General features: G+C 47.7%; 12 protein-coding genes; 4 read left to right on the top strand and 8 right to left on the bottom strand.

Moving 5' to 3' along the window:
- Positions 1–315: 315 nt before the first annotated feature.
- FFUJ_12719 (uncharacterized protein) lies at positions 316–768 on the top strand (the record flags this gene model as incomplete). The annotated part of the gene is made up of 1 exon (XM_023582358.1): positions 316–768. The coding sequence occupies one exon, from the start codon at positions 316–318 to the stop codon at positions 766–768; it is 453 nt and encodes a 150-aa protein (XP_023434904.1).
- An 809-nt stretch (positions 769–1,577) lies between these two features.
- Positions 1,578–3,980, top strand: FFUJ_12718 (uncharacterized protein; the record flags this gene model as incomplete). XM_023582357.1 has 3 exons in its annotated part: positions 1,578–1,935; positions 1,982–2,035; positions 2,098–3,980. 3 exons carry the CDS (start codon positions 1,578–1,580, stop codon positions 3,978–3,980), a joined length of 2,295 nt encoding a protein of 764 aa, XP_023434903.1.
- A 1,187-nt stretch (positions 3,981–5,167) lies between these two features.
- Positions 5,168–6,393, bottom strand: FFUJ_12717 (related to NADH oxidase; the record flags this gene model as incomplete). XM_023582356.1 has 3 exons in its annotated part: positions 5,168–5,215; positions 5,265–6,238; positions 6,291–6,393. 3 exons carry the CDS (start codon positions 6,391–6,393, stop codon positions 5,168–5,170), a joined length of 1,125 nt encoding a protein of 374 aa, XP_023434902.1.
- A 731-nt stretch (positions 6,394–7,124) lies between these two features.
- On the bottom strand, positions 7,125–8,481 carry FFUJ_12716 (related to n-alkane-inducible cytochrome P450; the record flags this gene model as incomplete). XM_023582355.1 has 4 exons in its annotated part: positions 7,125–7,552; positions 7,594–8,122; positions 8,177–8,239; positions 8,335–8,481. 4 exons carry the CDS (start codon positions 8,479–8,481, stop codon positions 7,125–7,127), a joined length of 1,167 nt encoding a protein of 388 aa, XP_023434901.1.
- An 869-nt stretch (positions 8,482–9,350) lies between these two features.
- Positions 9,351–11,081, bottom strand: FFUJ_12715 (uncharacterized protein; the record flags this gene model as incomplete). Its single annotated transcript, XM_023582354.1, has 1 exon — positions 9,351–11,081. The coding sequence occupies one exon, from the start codon at positions 11,079–11,081 to the stop codon at positions 9,351–9,353; it is 1,731 nt and encodes a 576-aa protein (XP_023434900.1).
- A 104-nt stretch (positions 11,082–11,185) lies between these two features.
- FFUJ_12714 (uncharacterized protein) lies at positions 11,186–11,551 on the bottom strand (the record flags this gene model as incomplete). Its single annotated transcript, XM_023582353.1, has 1 exon — positions 11,186–11,551. One exon carries the CDS (start codon positions 11,549–11,551, stop codon positions 11,186–11,188), a length of 366 nt encoding a protein of 121 aa, XP_023434899.1.
- Positions 11,552–13,293: 1,742 nt separating this feature from the next.
- FFUJ_12713 (uncharacterized protein) lies at positions 13,294–14,333 on the bottom strand (the record flags this gene model as incomplete). XM_023582352.1 has 3 exons in its annotated part: positions 13,294–13,385; positions 13,498–14,043; positions 14,096–14,333. The coding sequence occupies 3 exons, from the start codon at positions 14,331–14,333 to the stop codon at positions 13,294–13,296; spliced, it is 876 nt and encodes a 291-aa protein (XP_023434898.1).
- A 595-nt stretch (positions 14,334–14,928) lies between these two features.
- Positions 14,929–16,533, top strand: FFUJ_12712 (trichodiene oxygenase; the record flags this gene model as incomplete). XM_023582351.1 has 3 exons in its annotated part: positions 14,929–15,996; positions 16,043–16,153; positions 16,201–16,533. The coding sequence occupies 3 exons, from the start codon at positions 14,929–14,931 to the stop codon at positions 16,531–16,533; spliced, it is 1,512 nt and encodes a 503-aa protein (XP_023434897.1).
- Positions 16,534–16,840: 307 nt separating this feature from the next.
- On the bottom strand, positions 16,841–18,501 carry FFUJ_12711 (cytochrome P450 monooxygenase-like protein; the record flags this gene model as incomplete). XM_023582349.1 has 2 exons in its annotated part: positions 16,841–17,000; positions 17,054–18,501. The coding sequence occupies 2 exons, from the start codon at positions 18,499–18,501 to the stop codon at positions 16,841–16,843; spliced, it is 1,608 nt and encodes a 535-aa protein (XP_023434896.1).
- Positions 18,502–18,928: 427 nt separating this feature from the next.
- On the top strand, positions 18,929–19,960 carry FFUJ_12710 (uncharacterized protein; the record flags this gene model as incomplete). XM_023582348.1 has 2 exons in its annotated part: positions 18,929–19,253; positions 19,302–19,960. 2 exons carry the CDS (start codon positions 18,929–18,931, stop codon positions 19,958–19,960), a joined length of 984 nt encoding a protein of 327 aa, XP_023434895.1.
- Positions 19,961–20,123: 163 nt separating this feature from the next.
- FFUJ_12709 (related to n-alkane-inducible cytochrome P450) lies at positions 20,124–21,740 on the bottom strand (the record flags this gene model as incomplete). XM_023582347.1 has 3 exons in its annotated part: positions 20,124–20,542; positions 20,588–21,116; positions 21,165–21,740. 3 exons carry the CDS (start codon positions 21,738–21,740, stop codon positions 20,124–20,126), a joined length of 1,524 nt encoding a protein of 507 aa, XP_023434894.1.
- Positions 21,741–22,898: 1,158 nt separating this feature from the next.
- FFUJ_12708 (related to C.carbonum toxD protein) lies at positions 22,899–24,043 on the bottom strand (the record flags this gene model as incomplete). XM_023582346.1 has 2 exons in its annotated part: positions 22,899–23,439; positions 23,487–24,043. 2 exons carry the CDS (start codon positions 24,041–24,043, stop codon positions 22,899–22,901), a joined length of 1,098 nt encoding a protein of 365 aa, XP_023434893.1.
- Between the last annotated feature and the right edge of the window lie 116 nt (positions 24,044–24,159).

The following is a 24,159-nucleotide window of genomic DNA, read 5'->3' as shown; positions in this document are numbered from 1 at the left end:
TAAGGCTATGTTGTCGTTCCATCGGGACAATAGATAACGCACTCACAGGAGCGAGCGGACAAATAACCCCCCGAACTCATTGACGTCATAGCTGAAACAGCCCGTGTCGGTCATCCATACGCGCCGAGCCGTCTCGCGTCACCGAGTGAGCGACAACACGACTTCTTCGGTACCAAGTAGCCAAAAATCAATTACTATATATATAAAGCCAGTCGTGAACTCTTGATAATTCTAGTAGCACATATAACTCTGATTCCATACTCAGAATACCACCACCATCTTACAAAGCGGCTGCTCAAATCAATTACGACCAGAATGCGCGAAATTCAAGAATCAATCACAATTGCGGCGCTTCCATCGCAAGTATGGAGCGTCTCGATGGACTTGGAGTCTTGGCCAGAATGGAACACATTCGTCACTTCAATTAAAGTACAACCTCCACACACTGAACTCGCTGTTGGAAGCAAACAGACCATCACAATCGACAAGACTCAAACATACACAAATATCGTATCAGTATTACAGCCTGAAAAGGAACTTCGATGGAACGGCAGCATCTTAACGCCTTTCATCTTCGATACGGAGCACTGGTGTCGCCTGGAAGCTGTCGGGGATGGACGATCGACGCGATTTACGCAAGGAGAGCGGTTTTCTGGTATCTTGGCACCAGTAGCTGCGGCGGCGGGAAAGCTGAGTGAGCTACAAGAGGGCTATGTGAGAATGAACCAAGACCTGAAAAAGGTTGCTGAAGAAACCATATCGAAATAGCAGTTATCCTCATAATCGCGTTGCAGTTGGAAGCTGTTGGCCGATGGCCGGAAATCAATCCTGACGCTTAGAAGAGGCATTTTTATAGTTTTGTAAGAATTTCTTCTGCTCTAGTAAAAAGGGATTAAGACAGCTTTTTATATATTAATAACTATTAATATAGTTATTAGTTAAGTTACTATAAGAATATATTATTTTAATTTTAATTTAAAGATTTATTTTTATTTAAGTAATATATATATATTACTATTAGAAATATAAAGTTAATTAGTATCTATTGATATGATTACTTAATATATCTTATTAAGATATTATATACTTTAACTCTTAATTAATAGCTTAATTATAGATAGGCTTTCTCTGCTTGGTTTTTTATTTAGATATTGTATTAACATTTTTATTAGACCTTTATTACTACTGTTGGCTTGGCGATGCATGTTGGTGGAGGGCCTCAATATGGTGGTGGTTACACGAAGAGGCCGCAGCGTTTATGGACGTCTCATTATTGGCCATAGAACAAACAAAATCATTACAAATACGAGTTTCAGAGCCTGATCTTTTCGGTCGTGATTTCGCTGCACCATCTTTCTCTTTCTCTCTCACAAACATACTTTTCCCCCAGCACTACAACCCTGCATTGCAGAAAGAAAAACCTACGAACCAAAAAAGCATGTTTGGCCGCAGAATTCGGTGACGATTTTGCCAATAACCTATTCACAGACCTGGCACCGTAGGTCAACACCCTAGGGTAGATTTATTATACTAATTGTCATTTAAGACTTATCGCCCTTTTTGGAGAGAGGGTCACCATGCAGTATATGAGTCAGGCCACAGGCTGGGCTGATAGTTTCACTCTTGCGATGGCACCCCTTGGTATCCTTACCATTGTTGTCAGCGCTATCAGAGTGGGAGGGCCATCGTGGCTAAAGGCGATTATAGGGAGAGCTAGAGAAAACTTAGCAGCTGCTGAGGTTGAGCTTATGTCTTCCACTTCTTCGGATGTCTGTGAGTTATGGAATGGTTCTGAGATTGTTCGGAGTCTTGGGTCACCTCCGGTGCGAGAGTTCATTCTTCTGATACCCAAATCTCCGAAAGATGCTACTAGGCCTTTTAACTTTGAGTGTAAGAATATCAAAGGGGCTGAGGAAGCTGGCTTCTTGACCCCTAGTAAGTCCCAGTGAGCATACTCAACAATGAAGCTAACAGAATCAAGGTAATATAATTGAAGACTCAGAAAAGGGTATGAGTATGTGCAGTTCTGGGCCAAGTAAGTACCACTGCGCCAAACACAAAATTGATCGAGGGCCACTAACAGTGTTGGCATGGCAGACTCGCACGAGATTGAACTTAAAAAAGTCATTATCGTCTATAAAGAGTCAAACTCAGCGCCTAATGTATCGCTCAATGTACATTCGCAAAAGCGGGCTGAGGGACGAACTGCTGCCGTCATCGGCACCTTTCTTCAGCTTGGAGTCCTAATCTACGCTGGATTCGCAACATACTATCACACCCTGAGGTTTCCCAAGGAGGAAAACATACCTGTGTCAAACTACGCCTTCCCTTGCACTGATAGTGGCACAATTATCTTGGTAACTGGATTGCTTCTTTGTGCTGATGTTGTCGAGAAAAGAACTGTGGAGATTTCCAGAAAGCCACAGGCTGATTATGATGCTTACGCAATCTGGCTTCAACGCCAAGCAACTGTTGGAGATCAAGTCTTCAAGTCTTTTGGAATCTTCTCCGATGAACCCAGAAAAGAGGTTGTCACATCACGCCGGGTTGATACCTCTATGGTAGGCTCAAAAGCCACAGAGGTTTCGTTTGTCGACAGAATTGTTCCAGTCGTTTGCTATCTGCCATTTCGTATCAAGAAATTTCTGAGGCCCAATTCGGACAGCAGGACGCCTCTATTCACGGCATATTCAGTGCAGTTCTCTAAAACAACACTTGGGGCATTCCTCAGCATTTCCGGATATGTTGTACAGTTTGTCGGATTGCGAGACATGCACTGGTCCGTGTCTATTGTTCAGCTCGGAGCAGTCGTTTTTATGACAGCTGCTCGAGCAGCTCTCCGTCGCGGACTGGCCGTTCCCCCGAGAGCACAATCTTTGTCTCAAGATTTTGAGCTGGAGTGGCTAGCCTCTACAATTGCTGGCATAGATGGCAGCAGTTTGGAGATACCTGAAGTCGAGAGCCCAGTTTGGATAAACTGGGTCGTTTTAGGTAATGAAGGCTTCAATCTTGAGTCCTTAGAAGATAGAAGAAAGGACGCTGCAGGTAGTGCTGATTCAGGCGATGATCGAAATCAAAGCAGAAGCCAGGATGATAGAGATAATATGAAAGAAAAGGACGGAGAAGAAAGCGATGATAACAGCGATAATGACAATAAGAATGACAGTAAGAATGACAGTAAGAACGACAGCAAGGATAACAGCAAGGGTAACAGCAAGGATAACAGCATGGATAACAGCAAGGATAACAGCAAGGATAACAGCGAAGGGGACAACGAGGATGATGGCGAAGCCATTAGTGATACAGAAGAGGGCATAAACGATGGTGCAGAGGAAGCTAGCAGTGGTCGAGCAGATGGAGATGCCGGCAATTATAGTGACGATGTCCAACCAAGTCATGGTATCGACATGGAAGATGAGCACCATGGTGGCAGTGTGGCAGCGAGGAACGATGAAGGTCACTCGAGGGCGACTTATTTGAAGCCCCAAATAGTCATGATACTGCGGTCCTACTTTGGAAAGGTCACTGGTTGGCGAAGTCCGGTTTTCGCTGAGGCGAACTCTCTCTTTAGGGCCATAGAAGTGGCCATGAATACGCTGTTCCTTAAAAGCGAGCTGGAGCATTTCAGTTGGCAGTTTCAAGCCACATGTAACAACTCAGACCCTCAAATCATCAGCGTGCCCATGAGCCTGGTCAAAGGAAACTGGCATGTCAGTCGCGACGATACCGAGGCAATTCGGTCACTCTGGATATTATCGATGAAGAACGCTCTCAGAGACGAGAGTAACGCCCAGAACACCGATATCACTACAGACAGACCAAGCGTCCACCTACTCGGCTTAGATACACCGCAGCTCCGACGAGACCTCCGGTGGTGGGTTCCTCAGGACCTTAAGAAAGCAATCGTTGTTCGAGAGAGTCCTGAAGGTTCTTTAGTGGTAGAAAAGTCTCTTCTTGTCGGCCGCGGAAGGGCCACGTAGAAAGCAGTGAAACTGGAAAGAATACAGCTGGGAGACGACGACAGTGATCCACTTTATGGCCAGACCGTGGAGAGAGGGTTTTTGGCAGTAGAGACCAGCGAATTCAAACTTTTCTCTAATGAGTGACTCAAACGAAACGAAGGCCGTACTCTCAGGTATTGTCAGACAGGGATTCTTGAACATAATCCAGTCACCGGCATTTGTAGTCCATTGGAGGTGGACAGGCGCGGAGGGAAACAACTTTTCATATACCGCTGGAGTCCATGGCCCACAAGCTAAGACCAACTGCTTGCATGCAATAGTTGTCTTCTGCTGGCCATTGATCCTCAAACTGATGGCTTGCAGCTCGTTCAAGGTGGATAGTTCGACCCCGAGAATCTCCGAGTTTAACATGATTTTGACGCCTGTCGCGAGGCACTGCTGTGTCAGCCATCTGCCTAAACCAAGCGGATTGCTTTTAAACAGCATTAGTACCTAAATCCCAACACACTACAGTTGGAGTACGTACACAGTAGCTGTATTGATCCCCAGAACCTCATTGTCAACAACCCAAGATGTCTCTGTCTCGATCCAGTTGGGGAGCCTTTCAAGGCCCCTGCCGTCGCCTTGCTGGATGCCGTAGGAGGAATTTTCACGGTACCCCGTAGCAAGTCTGAAGTCGGCATTCTGGGCCTCTTGTGCTCATAGATCGAAAGAATATTTTCCAAGGGGTGTAAGTGCCTTGCTCGGCGGGCCAGGGAAGTGATAGTGAAAGCAGCCTGTGCAAGTTGACGAAGCAGCAGCGAATGGTCTGTCGCCGGCCTCAACAACGATAATACGGGGCTTGCGCTCCTGATTATCAAATGACTTGGACAACTGGTATGCAGTGCAGAGGCCAATGCAGCCGGCTCCGATAATAATGATAGTGTTGTTGTCCCCCATGTTGGTCGCATTTGTAGGATCGATGCAGATCGGCTTCTTTGTTGTGATATACGTATTGTGGCGGGATAGTTTTATGGCTAGTAGGTTTTTTCGCGTCAAGTCAACGGAAAGTATTGCTTAGATGCATATGGGAGGTGAACAGACATTAAATATCGTTCACGAAAGTCAAGTCGCATTCTGAACATTATTATCAGAGTGATTGAGGTGCCGAGGTTAATGACTATACTTGTAACTCTATATATGATGTAAAACCTTGATACTCCAACTCAATTGTTTGTCGTCCCTAACCGCCCAATCTGGTTGGTATACCAGAGCTATTTGGTGATCAGTTCATCGTTCTTGGAAAAGGAAAAAAAAACATACCGTTTCAGCTCCCATCCCAACAGCCTTGATGCCAGTATACTTAGCCCAACTCCACGCCTCAATCCTCTTGGCATACGCCAGAGCCCCATGCTCAGGTAAGCTGGTGTCCAAGACCTTCTTTGGAAGAGCTGGGTCTATGACAGAGGGTCGAGCCAAACCGACCAAATCACAACTGCCTCCCTTCACAGCAGCCTCCATGCCCTGACGTGTCCGAAAGCCACCAGTCAGCATGATGGGAACATCCGGGAGCTCAGATCTGATTGCATTTGCAAAGTCGATGAAGAAGGCTTCTCGTGCCTTGGTGCTTGCCTTCACTGTTGTGTGCAGGCCACTGCTGAACATAGGGTCCTCGATGGACCCTCCACTAACCTCGACAAAGTCGACTCCAGCATCGACTATGGCTTTCAGTTGTATGATAAAGTCGCCTAGATCTGTATGGTCAGTTGAGTTGACCTTGATCCCAACACATGTCTGCGCTGGTACAGCCTTCCTGACAGCTTTAACGACGTCAATAACGATCTTGGCTCTTGCCAACGGAGAACCGCCGTAAGAATCTGTTCGTTCATTAGACAGAGGAGACAAGAACTGCGCCAACAAGTACCCATGTGCAGCATGGATCTCTACACCAGCAAATCCTGCTTCCACTGATAACTGCGCTGCTTCTGCAAACCTCGTCACCACATCGTCTATATCAGCTTGGGCCATCTCCTTTGGCGTTCCATATACCAAGGATCTGACAAGCCACGGAAATAGACCCTTGCCGAGATCTAAAGGAATTGGACTTGGAGCTAAGCTCTTGACAAATGGTGCTTGTCGACCTGGATGATTTATCTGAACGATGGCTTTGGTTCCATTGAATGAACAGGCACTGGCCCAAGATTTCCAAGCTGTAAGAGTCTTTTCCCTGGGGAGATCCCGGTTCACTGTGAAGTCCCCTGGTGCACCAGGATGAGCAGGATCGATGTGAACATTACCTATCGATCGGTTAAGAATGTGATGAGTTGTGATAGTTAGAGGGGCCCGCACCACTGATGATCAATCCCCAACCACCTTTCGCCCATTCATTGTAGGTTGCGAGACATTGTTTGCCACCTGGAAGGCCCTCCTTGTCAGCCAATCTTTCGGCCATGGCGGCTTTGGTGAGTCGATTTGGTAAAGTGAGCCCGCATTTCAGCGTGATTGGTTGTGCAATAGCGAGTTCCATAGTGCTAGTCTTCAGACTGGTATTCTATTCGCTGTGAAGGTGGAGGTTTTTAGATGAAGAACTGGATGAAAGCAAGAGAACTATCGAGTAAGTTCAAAAACTACAGATAGAATCTATAATTGGCCCACTCTACGGTGGGGGCAAACGGTCCGGAGTTGATCGTACGGATAGATCCACTCCAAAATGCGGCTCGTGTACGGATGTCAAGGTAGGGTTCGGCGTAACACGTAATATCCCGTTATTCTCCGTGTCCAATCAGACACCACATATCTAATTTCAACTATTCCATTTTAGCTTTCTATCTCTATTAGAGGTTCTGAAAGTGATCCTCTAGAAAAGTTCTTTTGGACTTTAATAAAGATTTCGCCGACAACATTTATGGTGATCTATAGAAAGACATGAAACATGGAACAAATGAAAGGCAACGGCTTGATATACGACAAGAGAAATCTAGGAATAAGAAAGAAAATATTGCTGCTATTTCAACTCTAAGATTAAGTATCTGTGACATTCTCAGGCGTGGGTTGACATTATGCGATGCAGTGCTGTATACACAGATACTCCACTAAGCACCCTGAAGGGAGCTAGACGCCGTAGAACAGCGATCAAATGCCTTCTAGCATCGGAAACAAGAAAGCTATACTAAGAAACCTAGATCATCTGTATAAAGCCACCTTGACACCAGTCTTGTTCGATGGCCCAATTCTCATAACTGGCACGTAAGGTTCTGGGTCCCGAGGCTCGATGCGTTTGAAAGTCTTGGCAAGGTGAGCAAGGATATATGCCGCCTCAGTCTGAACCATCATCTGTGCTGGACATCGTCTGGGCCCGCCACCAAAAGGTAGGAAGCCCCAAGAGCCTCGATATCCGTCAAACCTTTCGGGCTTGAACTCGTTGGAGTCCTCACCCCAGGCCTCAGGATCACGGTACATGACGGTCTTGTTGATGAGAACAAGATCGCCCTTGCGAATGAGAGTAGGTGATTTGCCGTCTGGACCGCCGCCCACCGGTATCACGACATCTTCAAAGGCACCGCGAAGTTGAGAGACGTTGTTGGGTATCATGCGATGAGCTTTGCCATTAGCTTAGAAGGTGTGGAGAAACTAAGGAGAAGATATCACTCACTCTCATTCATGACGCAGTTCAGATACTTCATGTTTCGTAAAACCGAAAAGTTCATAGGAATGTCGCCCAGTTCGTGGACTTCCTGGCGAATCTTGTCCCAAACATCAGGATAGCGAGCAAGCCACCAGACACAGTTGCTAATGAACACAGAGGTAGTGTCAATGTTGGCGACGAGAATTAAGCAGATCTGTGATCTAAGCTCCTCAACGTCTTCCAGATTCTGTACCATAGTCCACAATAGATCGGTTCGCTCGGGTTCCAAGTTAGTTGCGCCCTCTTTAATTTTCTTTTCACGCTCGTGCTTCTCCTTGATGGTCTCTTGAATGGGAGGAGTGACAAAGGCGTGGATCTCTTCGACTGACTTCAGCCAGGGAGTCCAATCACGCAGAAACATGAGTCTGTTGAGCTGAGCGCGGAGGCGACCACCGTCAAGCACGTCAAGCATGGTGTTTGCAATCTTGGCGCGCTCAGGGTATACTAAAGCTTCCGTTGACTCGCCAAAAATGAACTCTGTAGCGATGTCCAAGAACTGTATGAAATGATTAGTATGGTTCAAATTGCTCAATTGGTGATTTCAACTTACCCAGCGCTGAAGCAGAGGTTGCAAATCAACAGTTTCGCCATTCTCAGGTAGTAGTTTGATGAACTGGTCCGTGTGTCGAGCCACTCTGTCTGTGCTCGTATAAACCTGACGATCAAAGAAGGGCTGGATCAAGAAGCGACTGTGCTTCCAGTCCTCACCATCAGTAGTGCACCTTTATCAGCGAAGGGGGTCAGTCCTCTCCGAAGATTTCCAATTGGCGTAACACCAAATTCCTTGAAATGAGTTGCATAGACAGCCTTTAGGACTTCAGGATCGTAGGTGTAGATCCACTTGACACCAAACATGTTGATACTGAAGGTCTTTGTGTGAGGCATGCTAGCATGAAGCTTAGCCAGCCATGCCAAGAATTGGTTTGATCGCAAGGCATGGATCTGACTCGCTACCAGATCAAGACCCCATATTCGATCCCATTGCCAGTAGCGAGGGATTGGCTTCCAGCCTTTTGCTTCAGAATTTGGGCTACTTGTGAAAAGCTTCCGGAAGATGAGTAGGAGAAAAAATGCCCCAACTGCAAGAATTGGGATATTGCGAGTCGAGAGCTGCTGGAGCAATAATTGATGAAGCGCCATTGTTTCGTGTATAGTACCCTGACGTCTATCTCACCTTGGCTTGCTTTGGAAAAAAGAGTTTGGGATAATCACGGTATCAAATCTGGTGGCGTTTTGGATGGCTATGATAAACTGTAGAATATTAGTATAGGACATGCATCGCCGCAAGGCTCCTCTCGACAAGCAACTAGATCTCGACCGTCGAGATATTACGGGGTAAAACACCAGACAGTGTTTCCTTCGTACTTTTTAGCACGTTATCGCACTGTAAAGCAAGGGTGAGACGGCGCGGGATAGATTCCCCGAAGGATTCCCCGTAGGATTTCCCGTGCGTATACCACGCCGCTTCCACCATGTAATCTCGCATTCTCGGGTTAAAAGCTTCTATCCGAAAGTTATCATCATACGAGAGAGCTTGGTGTTGCTTGAAGCAGCCAGTGAAAAGGTATGCTGCCTTGGATCTCATACTGGAGTAAAGCAACTCGAAAGAGTGGTATGGACGCAGACAACCAAGGAAGGCTCCATTCACGTTCAAATAGTAAACTCATTGTGATATGATAATGAAGCCAAGCATGCAGTAACTATTCCGAAGTGTCGAAGAATTTTCAGCCCATCCAAATATCTGACTCTGCGAGTGACTCCCTCCGCCTCTGCCTTTCCATTACATCGGAGCAAACTTTCAGTACAGTCTTTGCTGTTTCGTTCATCTTCACACTCATCTTATCCTTGTCCTCCCTTCTATGTAGACTCTCAACGTAGGAGAATGCACATGAGAATAAAATAAACTCCTCTGTTGACTCTGAGCCCCGTGACGTTTCGACACGTCTTTTGAATGTTGTAATTGCGTTGGACAGGATACCTCGAAGTTGTGCTCTAGAAGCACTGTCCAAATTGGGAAATGAATCTTCCTCAAAATCTCGGATTAGATCTAGGCATAGGGACATTGTGGCCTGTCTATACATGATAGAAAACTGTCCTGACCCATTCGTAAGTAGTGCTGGGTATGGGCCTTGACTTGTTGTCGACGATAGCAGTTGGGCTGAGATTTCCATACGCATTCTTCGTGAATAGTAGTATTCCGGTTTCGAATATGCTTCCTCGGCAAAGGCTTCATGCAGCGCCAACACAAAGGGTTTGGTGAAACTAGTCAAAAAGCCAGTCTGAAAGTCGCTGAGCGGTGAACCTAGCTTGAGATCGCTGGCGGAACATTCCGTGTTGAGTTCAGATGCAAGATTGTGACATTCCTGATATGTATTTGATGACCCGGGTGCGTTAACAAGTTGTAGTATTCTCAGACGCAGTCTTTGTGTCTTTGCCAGAAGCGTCAGGACAGATGATTGATTTGGCCCCTGTGACTCAACTCCAAGCACCAGGTCCTCATCTGCCATACTACTCGGCATCTCACAATCATAGCTCTCCGGTGCAATAGGAGCTGGAAGGCCTTGATCGACAGAAACCTGTAATGACAACTCCAACATCGTAGCCCAAAGGCGTCTCCGAATCTCGGCTTCCTTCGGGGACATGTTCGGCGACCGGACCCTAGGTTCCCGATGCAAACCCATCTGAACGGCCATGTGAGTTAGACCGTGTCCTTCGGAGAGCCATGCTACGCCCATGGGGGCCGAATCCTGGTGGTGCGTGTGACGTGTAAGAGCTAGAAGACAGGCGATCTCTGCCAAACTAAGATCTCCTCTCATGCCCTTCATGCTCTTGCGGGCGAGCCAGTCTTTGACGTAGGAGATCCAGTTATTTGATTGTTCTCGGCATGAGGTGGCCTGACCTTGCTGCGACTCTGGTGGAGTGAAGGTGATGGACCCAAGTGCTGCCACTAGAAGTAGCTTGCAGGCGAATGTTTCGTCAGAGCTAGAGACTGTTGAAGTAGAATCTTCCCAAAAGTGTTCATAATCTCTCAAGAAAGACGGCACGTGGATGATGCGCAGTACAGACTCAAAGGTCTTGATATATGCATCAACGAGTGAGTCGCACGTTCTTCTCGCTGGGAGCATACCACGAGCACCACTTTGAATTGACACCAAGTTCTCGCTGGTGATTCTTACTTCTTGATTTCTTCGAATATCGCGAAGGAGTTTCTTGTAAGTCTCAAAAGGTGGTCCAAGGGTTTCTTGCTCAGAGGAAAGATGGAAGTCGTCTCCAGAAAGGTTGTCCACAAGGAATTTCAGCTTTTCACATATTGAAAATGGCTCATACCAATGCCTCTCGTGGTCCTCGGTGCCAGAATACTCTCGTTCTCGAGTTTGGGCTGCTGAAGACCTTCCTGAACTCTTGGTTTGCGCGAGAGGCAAGTTTTGTAGTGAATTTGTAATACTGCTGGCCATTGTTGAGGGAAGGCTGGAAGTTGTCCAAGAAGGCGATCTGGATAAACCTTGAAGAAGCGAGTTTGTCGAATCAATAGAAGCTGACTTCGAGTGCGAAACATCACTCATCCCAAAAAAGTCCATATCAATGAACCCAGCGACACATCAGTCATGGGCGCAACATCCACGTTAGAAAAGTCCATATCCTGCACCTCATCAAAAGGCTGCTGTCCAAAGATCGACTGCTCAAAAGGTACTCTATGCGCGTGACCGCTCAGAGCCAACGAGTCGTGCTGCTGTTGCATCCCGGGATCCAGATAGCTCTCGGGAATACGACCTGTTGGCTGGTTGTTGTACACGCATCGCAGGCTCGGCATTGATTTGCTACAGGGTCCGCAGGGAGAGTGACGGTCGCAGCGAATCTTTCGTCTGCGGCATTCGGTGCATGCTACGGCGGGACGGCGCCGTTTGTATGCTGGGCCTGGATTCATTGGGAGAGGGGAGCTAATGGGTTTTGGTTATGGATAGTTTAGCTTGGTTTAACCGTAAGTGGGTGTTGTCTGGATGACAGGAGGCACCTCTATCTTTGAAAGGGAGCTATTGATGACGGTTCATATGTATAGGAGCTTATGTCCACGGCAATAGGATGGTGTCACGAACTATGGAAACGATACGCCCAGGGCGTCAATGTTGTCATGCAAGTACAGTAATTACCTTGGAATTATCTCTTCTCGGCAGCTATGAACCGTAGTCAGCAAGAATGCCTATTTCTCTCTGTAAATAATGCAAATAACGTTCGACTTCCACTGCAGTAAGCCATGTTCGACACGTTTTGATACGCGTCGATCAAAGGATGCAATCCTAGCCCCTTGGGGTTACACCTCCCCCCTAGCACCCGGCATCTCAAGGTCAATGCGAAATCATTCAATTGGTGGACCTTGAGTTTCAATTTCTTTACAGTCTTGTGAAGGAAAAAGTGATGACGAATATGTCAAGGTTGTTGCTGCGTGTAAGATCCTCCGGATATAGTTTTCCGCCTAGATGCAGATTCCGCGGAAGTCTAATCAGATCATGTTTCCTCATAATCTCAGGCAGGGCCAATTTCGACGACCCTATCAGTATCTCACTGCAGCGTCTTATTCGCCCAGTCCTACGGACTTTAAAAGAGTTGCCGTCGGCAGTGGGGCGAAGGATCACTGGCACATAATGCCATCGGTCCCGAGTGGTCAGCTCCCCACAAATGCATTAGCGAGGGTTGGGAGCGTCTGAGTGCGTGTGGCAGGACGGCTTGTGAGTAAGGCTAAAAAGCTTGGTATTCTGGGCGCTTAAGCCCAGTTGCGCAGGTCAATACGGGATTCCGGCTTGGGGAAGCTCCAAGAGATGCAAAGACCATGGTTCTTAATCCTCTGGGACTCGTACTACTGAGTCCAATGTGATAAATAGAATTATGTCATATCATTCGTGTCTAAGACTATTATAATGGTGAGTAGTATCTTTCAGAGCTGGCCAGCTGTCCTGGCGAGTGTTATACCACAAATTCTTGCTTATCTACAGACTACTGACGTCCAAGCGCAGTGACATTCGTGCACGTTTCCCCATCGTTTCCCCATCAGGGTGACCTAAGAATCTTGGGGTAAATGGAATGTCGATCTCGATACGGCAGGTAGGTGACATTTAAACTTTGGCGATGTTGCAATGGGGGATGACGAGTGGGGGACCTCTCAGCATTATCCACAACGAAAGCTCCTCTGACATGCAGAACAAATCCTACCAATATGAGCGTTACAGCGACTGCTCTTACGAGTTACCTTGTAGAGAAGCCAATAATCATCTCACTCGCATCTTGACCAATGGTGATTACAGGGCGTGATCCGAGGCGGGTCCTCGTACTTTATCACGCAGATCCTTCGAACCCCACAAGGCTGTAAGCGTTACAGTTTGATAGGCAAAAAGGCAATAGCAGCTCAATGATAATTATCAAATGGGCATGCATTCGGGTCGATTAAGTCCTGATTGGCTACTATCATTCGGTTGAACACTTGTAAAGACATCAATGTTTACTAATCATTATGATCCCAACCGCAAAGTCATAATTCTGCATGATTTGAGGACAGTTCAAGGCAGCAAGAAAGTGGTTGGATGGCGATGATTTCAAATACTCTCTTGGCTAGAATCTTGTAGTAACTGTCTTGATCCTTCCAACCAAAGTACTATCATATGAAAGTTCTAGAATCTACTTCTTAGGCTTCAATCCTCCGGCAGGAACACGACCCCTGACAGCAAAGCTCTGAAACTCAGCCCCCTTCTCAGCAAGCTCCTTGCGAACTCTGGTATCAAGAGTATCAAGCTGCTCAGTAGTAAACCCCTCAAGCTCGGGAAGAGATATCATCAAAGGTCAGCACTAATCAAGGATAAAAAAGGTCCGAAGAAAACTTACTGCGCGCCATAGCCACAATCATCGGCCCCGCACCCGCTGCGCCGTTGATACTAGCCTGCTTCAGCTCAGGTTTAGCCTTTGCGCCAACCTTGCACTGCAAGACATCAACTTGGACATCCTCCAGCCCTGCATTCTCCATCCACTCTTTGAGGTTGGGGCCAAAGTTGCCGCCCATCTTCTTGATCTTCCATATCTGCTCGAGAAGACGGAAGAACTCGTGCGCTGCGGTTCCCTCCTCGAGGAGACTCTGGTCGCAGTCAAGTTCTACGAGCTCGACCCAGCCGCCGGGTTTGGCGAGGGCGCAGAGGTTAGCGACAGCTTGCTCGAGGGAGAAGTTGCCGCAGAAGCCGAGGACTTGGCGCTGGTGGACGAGGTCGAAGGACTCTTTCCACTCAGCGGGCCATGGCTCTGTGATGGACTGTTTCTTGAACTCAATTCCGTGGGGTCGAGGCTTGGGGAACAAGTCCTCGACTAGATCAGTGCCAATGTAGGTTTGCTCATCAGCAACATGACCAGCTTGCTTGCGAAGATCCTGCAGCCAGATACCTGATTCACTGTTATCATCACCCGTGCTCTATGTTTTAGGAGGCATACATACCGTCTGCAGTAGCAGAATCAAGAATTCTCAGACCTGGCTTCTTCCAATCAACTGGTGCATACGAGAGCTTGCCGCCAGCAGCATCAGTGTAGACCAAATGGTTATCAGTCAGACGAGAAATCTCTTCCTGCAAGCCACGCTTCTTCGCATCCTCCATCAGGGCATCCATACCAGTGCCATTGGCAACGCTGGAGTCGGTACCCGTCTGGGGAGGTTGGTTCACTGCTTCAGTAGCCATTCTTGATTTGTGCAAAGATAACCTTGTTGTTTTGCTTGTGGAGTTCAATTGCCAATATTGCTACTCTAAAATGCATCAATCAACACCTTCTTTTAACTGTTCACTTCTAATCTGTAAAACGCCTCCAAAACTAGTGCGCGTAGTGCACGGAACGGCCCGTATCGTTGTCTGATACGGCGGCCGACACTGCATACGAGTATTTGCCGCGCTGATTATACTAAAGCCGGATCTACGGCTCACTAGCCTAAAGAATAAGGTGAACCAGGGGTTTCCGTGGAGTGCCGAAGGATTCAAGCACGGCAACGGAAAATGGAGGGGAAATGGGCTGACGGCTTACGCACCAAGTTCGACTATGCCGGATACGAAATTGTCTTTTGCCGCTCACGTCAACCGGAGTGTTTCCTCCGATCTGATGGTGAGAATCCACATGCCGAAGGATGGGCGGGAAAACGGCACCTTTACATCAGAACTAGTTTTGTGATGGTGGGTTGGTGAGATAGCTTTCGTATATGCTGTCATGCCTGGTAAGATGGGTAGTTGTCATACTGTCTCATCTCTGCATTGAGTCAGTTCACGCCTCAGCACCAAGAAAACCATGGAAAGTTTGCAATTGAACACCGGAACGCTGCTGACAGTGGCAGCTTCTCTCATTGCACTGCGCATCGCCTACACCATCATCTACCGCCTGTATCTATCACCCTTGGCAAAAATACCAGGACCCAAATTGGCAGCTCTCACGTTCTTCTATGAGTTTTACTATGATGTTGTCAAACGAGGCAGATTCCTCTGGAAGATACAAGACCTTCATCGTGAGTATGGTCCAATCGTGAGAATCAACCCTTACGAGGTTCATATCAACGATGATAGCTTCTACGATGAAATCTATGCCAGTGGGCCGCATCATCCTCGTAACAAAATTCGCTTCATGTCTACCCACGATGAGAGCATGTTCGATAGTTACGCTGCTGAAACACATCGCGTTCGGCGGGCTGCATTATCGGGGTCTTTCTCGAAGCAGTCTATTCGTGCTCTTGAGCCACAGATCCTACAAACTGTTCACCAACTAGCTGGTAGAATGAGCTCACTTTTACAGAGCGGAGAGGTTTTGAATATCAAAGCACTCTACAGTGGTCTCACCATGGATGTCATTGCACAGTATTGCTTTGGCGAGAGCATGGATAACATGAAGCAAGATCAGTTCGGCAAAGAGCTATTAGACTTCTTCCATGAGATGCCTCAAGCTCATCCAATTGGACGCATGTTTCCATGGCTTTTTGATATCATCCAAAGAATTCCTATTAGCTACCTTGCCAAGCTTGACCCAAAGCTCCAGCCTCTGGCTGATTATGACAAGAAGATCTCTGGTCAAATCTCAGATGTCCTAGCAAAAGAGAAGAAGGATGGGATTAGAACTGTCTTTCATGAGATGAGAGATAGCAAGCAACTCCCCCTAGCCGATAAGACTCTTGAGAGATTCAAGTCTGAGGCAGCTATCTTTCTGGGTGCTGGTACTGAAACGACAGCTGCGGCGATGACGACGCTGAGTTTTCATCTTACCGAGAATCCGGATATGTTAGCTACAATGAGGAAGGAACTTCAAACAGTGATGGGCGATGCAGATTCACCGGTCACTGTTGCAAAGCTTGAGCCTCTTCCATATCTGGTTAGTTGATCCTATGCATCTATTGATAATCACTAACGAACTGAAGACGGGAGTCATCCAGGAAGGTATCAGACTCTCGTTCGGTGTTCCTGGACGGCTACCCCGTTATGCACCAACGGAAGATCTTGTTTATGCCGGATACAAACTTCCTCGAGGAGTAAGTCTCTATCTCTCCACTTACTACCATGATGCTGACTCCTCTAGACTCGCATGAGCTCATCCTCATATCTTATTGACACAAACGAGGAACACTACCCAGATCCTTTCAAATTTGACCCAGAGCGCTGGACCCACGGCAAGGCTAGTCTGAGCCGCCACTTCGTACCTTTCTGTAGAGGAAGCCGTCAGTGCATTGGTATGAATCTTGCATACGCTGAGCTGTATCTCACTGTTGCGACTATCTTCTCGAGGTTCGATCTTGAGCTGGTTGGCACGACGAGGAGGGATGTGGAGATTGCTCATGATTTCTTTGTGGGTATGCCGCCGTTGAACTCGAAGGGTGTTATGGTCAGGGTTGTGAAGGATCGTAGTGAGTAGGTTGGCTAGTCTGTACATTGCAATATAGGCATTACTTTCATAAAAGAAAGACTCCGGAAGCGTGATGAATCAGTTCAGGCTTTCTCTAACGACAGAAAGCGACCTTGCATTCTTTCCTATATAAGATAAATCGGTTTCGGCTACTTAAAATACCTTCAGGTTCTATTTAATCGTGCATTCGTCACGCCTTCGCTTTGCATCTACCAGAAGGGACAGCTCCACGAGCCAGAGGTTTTAAAGTCACCGCTCATTACATAAACTATCCACAGAAAGCAGGGGTGTAATTTATACAGACATTTGAATCTGGCTACGTTGATGCTTTCTTGACATATGCCATCAACGGAGGTTTTGACCTTGTACCAAAAGTGAGCTGCCCATCAACCCAATTCTCAGACTCAGGCGTGAGCTCAATATCAAAGCGATACAAAAGCTTACACAACGCCAGCCGCAAAACATAAAAGCTCAGTCTGTAGAGTGTTAGCATAAATCTCGGGGAAGTTCATGTGATTGTGAAACTCACTCCTGTCCGAAGCAAGACTGCGGGCCAACCGAGAACGGGTGAACACTGCCTCTCACATCATCGATACAATCCTGAGGCCGACCCTTTCCTTCAGGAAGCCATCTCTCAGGGACATACTCAGCGGCTCTCGAGAAATTTTGTTTGACTGAGTAGGTCACTTGATGTAACATCATAACCACTGTGTTACCGGGCACAAAGCGGCCTGCGATTTGAGCACCAGATGCAGGTACTACACGGTCAGTGCCGGTTGCAGCGGGGGAGTAGCATCGAATAGACTCTTGAAGACATGCTTCCAAGTATGGCAGGTCTTTCTGAGACTGGTTGATCTTATCCATGGTGATATCTGAATCACTAGAAAAGGCTCCGCGAACCTCCTCTAGAAGCTTTTTCTTCACATCCGTGCTCTTCTTGCGAAAGACAAAGTAGACGAAACCAGTGAGAACTGTAGGCATAGCCTCACATCCACCTAGCATCAGAAATGGTGCAAATTCTCGTAGAAGGTCAAGGGGCATAGTTCCCTGACGCCCAGTACCTTCGGAGTCTCCATCAAGGACCATTTGCAGCATGTCATGTCGAGCTGAAGTCAGAGCAACACGACGATCAAAACGTGCAAAGATGGGCGCCATGAAAGAGTCGCGCTCACCACTTCCCCAGCGATGAACAGCAAAGAGAAGAAATTTGTGTAGGAAGGGAAAACGGTTAAGAACAGCGAGGACTGTGACGCCTCGTGCGAAGCGATCGAAAGAGTGTACCCAAGGAATGAACTCCTCATCAGTGAATAGATATAGAGATTCACCGAGGAAGAGGTCAGCAATGAGATCGCAGATGAGAAAACTATTCATGTCGCGCATATCAACAGCTTCTTTCTTCTCACTGGCTTTCTGCAAAGCTGAGAGATACTCCTCAATGTGCCCATTGATCATACCTTCAAGCTTCTTAACATTCTCACGCTTCAGCGCCGGAACCATCGCTTTCCTCATAATGCTATGAGTCTGCTGCGATCTCGGCTTCGCAGGATCTGGGTTCACCAAATCACCGCCCACCAAAGCCGCAAGACGAGGATCTTTCGCCATTCCATCTTTAGCGGCTTTTGATGCACCGCAGATGTCAGCCCAGGCGCGCTCATCAGTGAAAGTGAGAGCGTCTGGGGCAATGCGAACAACGCCTCCGTATTTGTTGTGCAGATTGATGAGCCAGGGGAGTTGGCGTCCGCTGGCTGTTGCTATGAGATGAGGAATGCGCGAGATGGCGCAGAGTTTTGGGCCGGGGAATTTGGAGAGCGGGGAGAAGTAGAGTTCGTAGATGATTGAGATGAGAAGGGCTGTGAGTGAGAGTGTACTGAGGGTGACGATCACTCGTGAGGCTGGGGAAGCTGTCTGCCAGGTGGAGGCGACACGCTGCCAGTCTATGTTGAGCTGATTCATGCTAAGGTTTTTGGGGTTCGCCATCTCAGTGAGCTTGAACTTCCAAGTGATACAGAAACAATGGTGTAGCAGGGCCAATTCGTTCAGTCTACAAGACCAATTTCTAAGCTATAGCACTACCCCTCGATGCCTTCGACATGAGCATCGGCCAGCAGGATAGTAGGCACCGTGGATGTCACACTAACGGTACTCACCCGTGCTAAACAGACTCTAATTCTCCGTGCCGCCCGGGCCGGTCGTGCAGGCATGCATCTGCCGGAGAATCCTTCATCGCATCGGGTATAGTACCCATTGCAGACCGCGTCCTGGAAAACGATACCCCGAGTATCTCGCCATGCACTCCGGTCTCGCTTCTCATTCCCTTTTGCCTGTAAAAAGGCGGAGGAATTTCAGTTCAGAAGCTGGTTAGAATAGCTGTCCGTATCAGACGATAAGCACCCGTCAGCATAGAATGTCGTCATCACACCCCGCTTCCCAATCCTTCGTGGCAGTTTTTGTAGGCGCAACGAGGGGTATTGGTCTCGCTACTCTCAAGGTTCTTATCCGGACTTTGCCTAATCCGAGAATCTACGTTATTGGTCGGTCGAAAGCGAGTTTTGCGGGTGAACTCGCACTGCTGAACGAACATAACCCCAATGCCACGATCCAATTCGTCGAAGCTGAGGTTTCGCTTATCAAAGCTATCGATAGTGCTTGTGAGAGGATTATGAAATTGGAGAAACATGTGGATTTGTTGTTTATGAGTCCAGGATATTTGGCGTTCGGGGGACCGCACTGTGAGACACCCGCTCTGTGGAGTTTATGCCTGCTGACTTACTCCACAGATACAGAGGAGAAACTTGATATTTGTTTTGCTCTATCCTTTTACATCCGCATGCGTCTTATCGAACGCTTACTCCCCATACTCATGCAAGCATCCCACCCACGGGTTCTCTCCGTCTTAGCCGGAGGTCATGAGGGTCCACTCTTCATCAATGACGGGGATATTGGATTGCGCAAGAAAGGTAACTATACAGCGCCGAGGGCGGTAAATCAGGTCACTACACTGCACAGTCTTGCTTTCATCCATTTCGCGTCTCATTCCCCAAAGGTTTCTTGGATGCATGTCCATCCTGGCTGGGTGGCGACTACCTTTCTGTCTGATTTGCTGCAGAGCGCTGGGGCTGTTGGTGTGCTAGCTGGGAAGATTGTTTTGCCTGTTTACCGATTAGTAGCTATGTCTGAGGAAGAATGTGGACGACGGCAGGCTGGCTATGCTTTGAGTGGGAGATATCCAAGCAGAGAAATGATTTGTTCTGCAGTTGTAGACGTCACTGATCAAGCAGCTTGCCATGGGCCGTGTAGTGGTTTTTATCGTCTCTTGAGTGACGGGAGCACAGTTACGGATGGCAAAGTGCTGGGGCCTCTGGAGAGAGAAGGATGGCCTCTCAGGGTTTTGGAGCATATCCAGCAGGTGTTTGATGAGACATTAAGTCAAAAGTAGAGCTATGTCCTTTGAATCACTTTTGTCTTTCATAGATGAAGCATTCAAAACTGATTGAATATGGTTGTCATGATGTAACTACAAAGCTTAAGTATAGATTCCCTTAATGACCAATAACACATTTTCTCAGACAGCCGTCGCCCTAATCTTGTCTCTTGTAGCTTTACCTCGGGGTCACAGCAATTTTCACGCCATTCAGACTGCTAGGCCCAACTCTCATAACAGGAACATAGCCCCTCTCATCCCTCGCCTCAATCCCCTTAAACTTCTGACAAAACCTCGTCAAGACATAAGCTGTCTCAGTAGCGACAAGAATATGAGCAGGGCAGATTCTAGGTCCGCCACCAAATGGGACGAAATGCCAAAGCGGACGAAGACCATCCCATCGTTCTGGTCTAAACTCAGCTGCATCTTCACCCCAGTAGTCAGGGTCGCGATGCATGAGATAGCGATTACAGTGGACAATGTCGCCCTTTGCGCAGAAGATGGGCTGTTTGCCGTCTGGACCTCCGCCACGGGGAAGGGTTGTGTCATGGGCTGCAACACGGATCATTTGGATGCCATTTGGAATAGTTCGGTGTGCTGCAACGATTAGTGAGCGGCTTGTAATAAGTTGAATTTACTCACTCTCGTTGATAACCCAATTCATGTATTTCATCCCACGAAGTTTGGAGAAGGTGAGCTCCTCATCCCCAAGCTCAAGAACCTCCTTCTGCAATTTCTCCCAAGCATCCGGATGTCTGGCCAACTGATAAACAGCATTTGAGATATGAATACTCGTAGTCTCATTACTCGGCACCCAAACAGCAGTGATCTGGTCTCTGAGGAGAATTCTATCCTCAGAAGGGATCTTCTGCACCATATCCCAGAGCAAGTCGGTTCGCTCAGGCTTATCAGCAAACTTCTCACCTTGCTCTTTTCGCTGGTGTAGCTCATCGTAGGCTTGATCGATGTACTCATTCATGAAGTTGTGCACGAAACGAATGCTTTCATACCATTTTGGGTCTCGGTGGAGAAACATGAATTTGCTCATGGTGAGACGGACCCGTGCACCGCGCATGATATCGACCATGGCGAGCATTACGTCTTCACGTTCAGGATAGGTGAGACAGTCGCGAGACTTTCCAAAAAGAAACTCGGTTGACGTGTCAAGAAACTGTTGATACCAAGTCAGTTGCGTTCGCGTTGGTTGGATGTTACTTACCCATCTCCGAGTCAGAACCTGCATGTCAAAGGTGTCGCCGTTGGTGGGAATAAGGTCCAGCATCTTATCCGTGAACGGTTTCAATCTCGCGACATTGGCAAATGCCTGCCTCTCAAAATACGGTTTAATGATACCCCGGCTGTAATGCCAGAACTCACCATCGGCCGTACTAACACCTTTCCCAGTAAACGGCGTCGCGACACCATTATCCACACGAATCGGCTCAAGCACAAATTCCTCCCACTGCGACGTACTCATCGCCTTCATGTTCTCCATCTCAGACGAATACACCATCCTCATTCCCAGAAATCTGGCCTTGAAGGTTTTGGTTCCTTGCGCGGCCCATGTCTCCTCCATCCATGATAACCACCGATGCTCTTTGAAAGCACGGCTCATGGAGAGAACAAAGTCAATGCCCCAGATGGGATCCCAGTGGGGATACGTCTTGAGAGGACCGCATTTGTACTTCTTCGTCTTGAGTGAGTAGCTGATATGATCCCATAGTCTGTTTAGGAAGTAGAAAATTACAAGACCGTAGAATGCTACAAGTGAAATCGCGGAGAGACGAGATGGCATGTTGGACTGCGTTGGGGACTTCAGCGCGGAGAGGGATGGCGACGACGTAAGGGCAGCCAAACGTCATTGGTATGAGCGAAGAATGAAAGGCTTTGGGATGTATGAGTGCTTGGGGATGAGCAAGAAAGAAATTGCAATGAGCAACACAAATGGTATGAGACATGCGGACAGCGGATCAGAGGTTTGCCAAAAACCCGGTCTATAAAGTGAGACCGGGGTGAGTGTATCAACCCTAGGAAGGTAAAGAACACTCAGGACCCTGATCCTAAGTGACAAAAAGGTTTAGGTAACTTAGCATAAGCTCAGGATAAATTTAGTCTGAGTTTAGGATAATTTTGCTAAATTTATTTTGACACCGTATGTAAAGGTCCGATGTTTTCTTGCTCCCGGAGGCCATCTCACCGTTATGGGGCCGAGCCCGGAGATTCTCCACTCCAACGGAAATTTACTCCGTCTGCCTGTGAACGCGTGTGACAGGCTGCAGGCGGGCGAAATAGGCCACTGGCGAACAGCGAAGCATCCAGACCCGGAAAATGATCTATCAATTAGTATCCTATAGGTTTTGGGACACTTTCGAATCAGCTTCTTTGTGTTTGCTGAGCGGTACATCTGACGTCATTCATAGAGTATAGGGTACCTAAAAACAAATGAAAGGGAAAGCAGCTGTGAAGGGCGTAGGGCTGAACCGAAGTCAATAAAAAAGAATTTATTTCAGTATTTGAGCTGTTGGGTCTTCAATTGATCTGTAGTCTTGATTTTTACTATGTCTAGGAGGTACTTCTGCGTGTGTTGGTTGCACACGGCCGACTTTGGTGAAGTTACCTCTTCATGATCTACAAGCCATTCGATTAGGAAAACCAACGACCTTCCTCCTCCAAGGTGCTCGAACAATCCACAAGCCGAAAAAGGTCAATTATCCATGTAAAAGCCTCCATTGACATTCTTTGTATATATTTAATCTAGTCAATTCTGAGAGGCAAGTGATGTTAAACACGATTGCTACGATTGGGGGTTGCTAAAAATAGATATGATCTTTGACTCTAGCGTGTTGCGGCTCGAAACAGCGCGACGCGTCCCAGACAAACTGCCAATCTGAACCGAGTCGAGATCGATAAGGAAATTGCTAAAAAAATAAATAGCTATCATAAACACGCGCAATTAAGACGCTGAGGGCGTAGCAACACGGTATATCAGCTTCTTACCACCAGCTGTGCCCATCTTGACCCTCTCAGCTCCCTTTGCGACACCCGCCAACCCCTCATCACTAACCTCAGTAGGGTGCGTCACAATATCCTTGTTGTCCAACAACTTCTGCGCGATAGGCGCCCATCTCTCCGCAAACGCCTTATCCTTGGGTCTTGCCTCTCTGCGATATGGCTTTCTCCAATCAACGGGTTTGCCCAGTGCTGTCCACGCGAGAACCCAACCAGGACGAACATCGCGACGCGTATGGCCGCGAATTGGGAACTGGTCTAGACCGATGTAGTTACCTCCTTGACCACCGATGGCAGCGTAGCAGATTTTCATGCTGCTGCTCTCGGTGATGCAGTCAAAAACATACTCTAGACTGTCATGTGTGAAGGTTCGGATGTCTGAGGCGCACGAGGGAGAGCGGTAGTCGAAGGCTTCTACGGCGCCTAGAGACTTGACGTGCTCAAACTTTCCTGGCGAGCAGGTTGTGATGGGCTTCATCCCAGACCTGGTTGTGATCAGCGCAGGCTCATGGAATCAGAAACTCGAACTTACAGTTTGGCGGCCTGGATGGCCAAACCTCCGGTAGCTGTTCCGCCACCGTAGATCAAAATGTACTGATCTCTCGCTTCACCCGAGTAAGGAAGTGGAAGCTTCATAGTATGATACAACGACAACCCGACAGTCAGTAGCCCAACACCCAATGTCGCGCCCTGCTCGAAACTCATCCAATCCGGAAGTCTAAGCAGCAACATCTCCGGTACACTGACGTACTCTGCAAAACCTCCGTTATTCGGATTGTCAGATCTGTTTCCTGCACAAGCACCACCAACGCGATCACCAGGTTTGAACTTGTTTGTGAGCGGTCCTGCAGTGATGACTTCACCTGCAAAATCGCAACCCCACGTTGCACCGGGGGATGCTGACATGTCTAGGGATTTCCAGTCATGGGGATTGACGCCGACACAAAAGATTTTGACGAGGACTTCGTCTTCTTTTGGGGGCTCAATGGGGCTTTTCTCTTGGAGGGTGACTGTTCCTGCACCTTGAACTTTGAGGGCTTTTTGAGTAGCTGGTATGCCTTGACGGGAGATGATTGATTGCACTGCCATGATGAAGGTAGTCGACAACAGCAACGACAGTGATGAGTGAGTGAGACTACCACTGTGAGATGGTCTAAACAGATTTGAGATAGCAGATCAATCAACTGGAGGAGATGTCGCTTCTC

This window comes from Fusarium fujikuroi, chromosome FFUJ_chr08 (genome assembly GCF_900079805.1).
Source record: "Fusarium fujikuroi IMI 58289 draft genome, chromosome FFUJ_chr08".
In the NCBI taxonomy this organism is placed as follows: Eukaryota; Fungi; Ascomycota; class Sordariomycetes; order Hypocreales; family Nectriaceae; genus Fusarium; species Fusarium fujikuroi.
The sequence above is the reverse complement of the archived record's forward strand: the minus strand, read 5'-3'. Positions and strand labels throughout refer to the sequence as shown.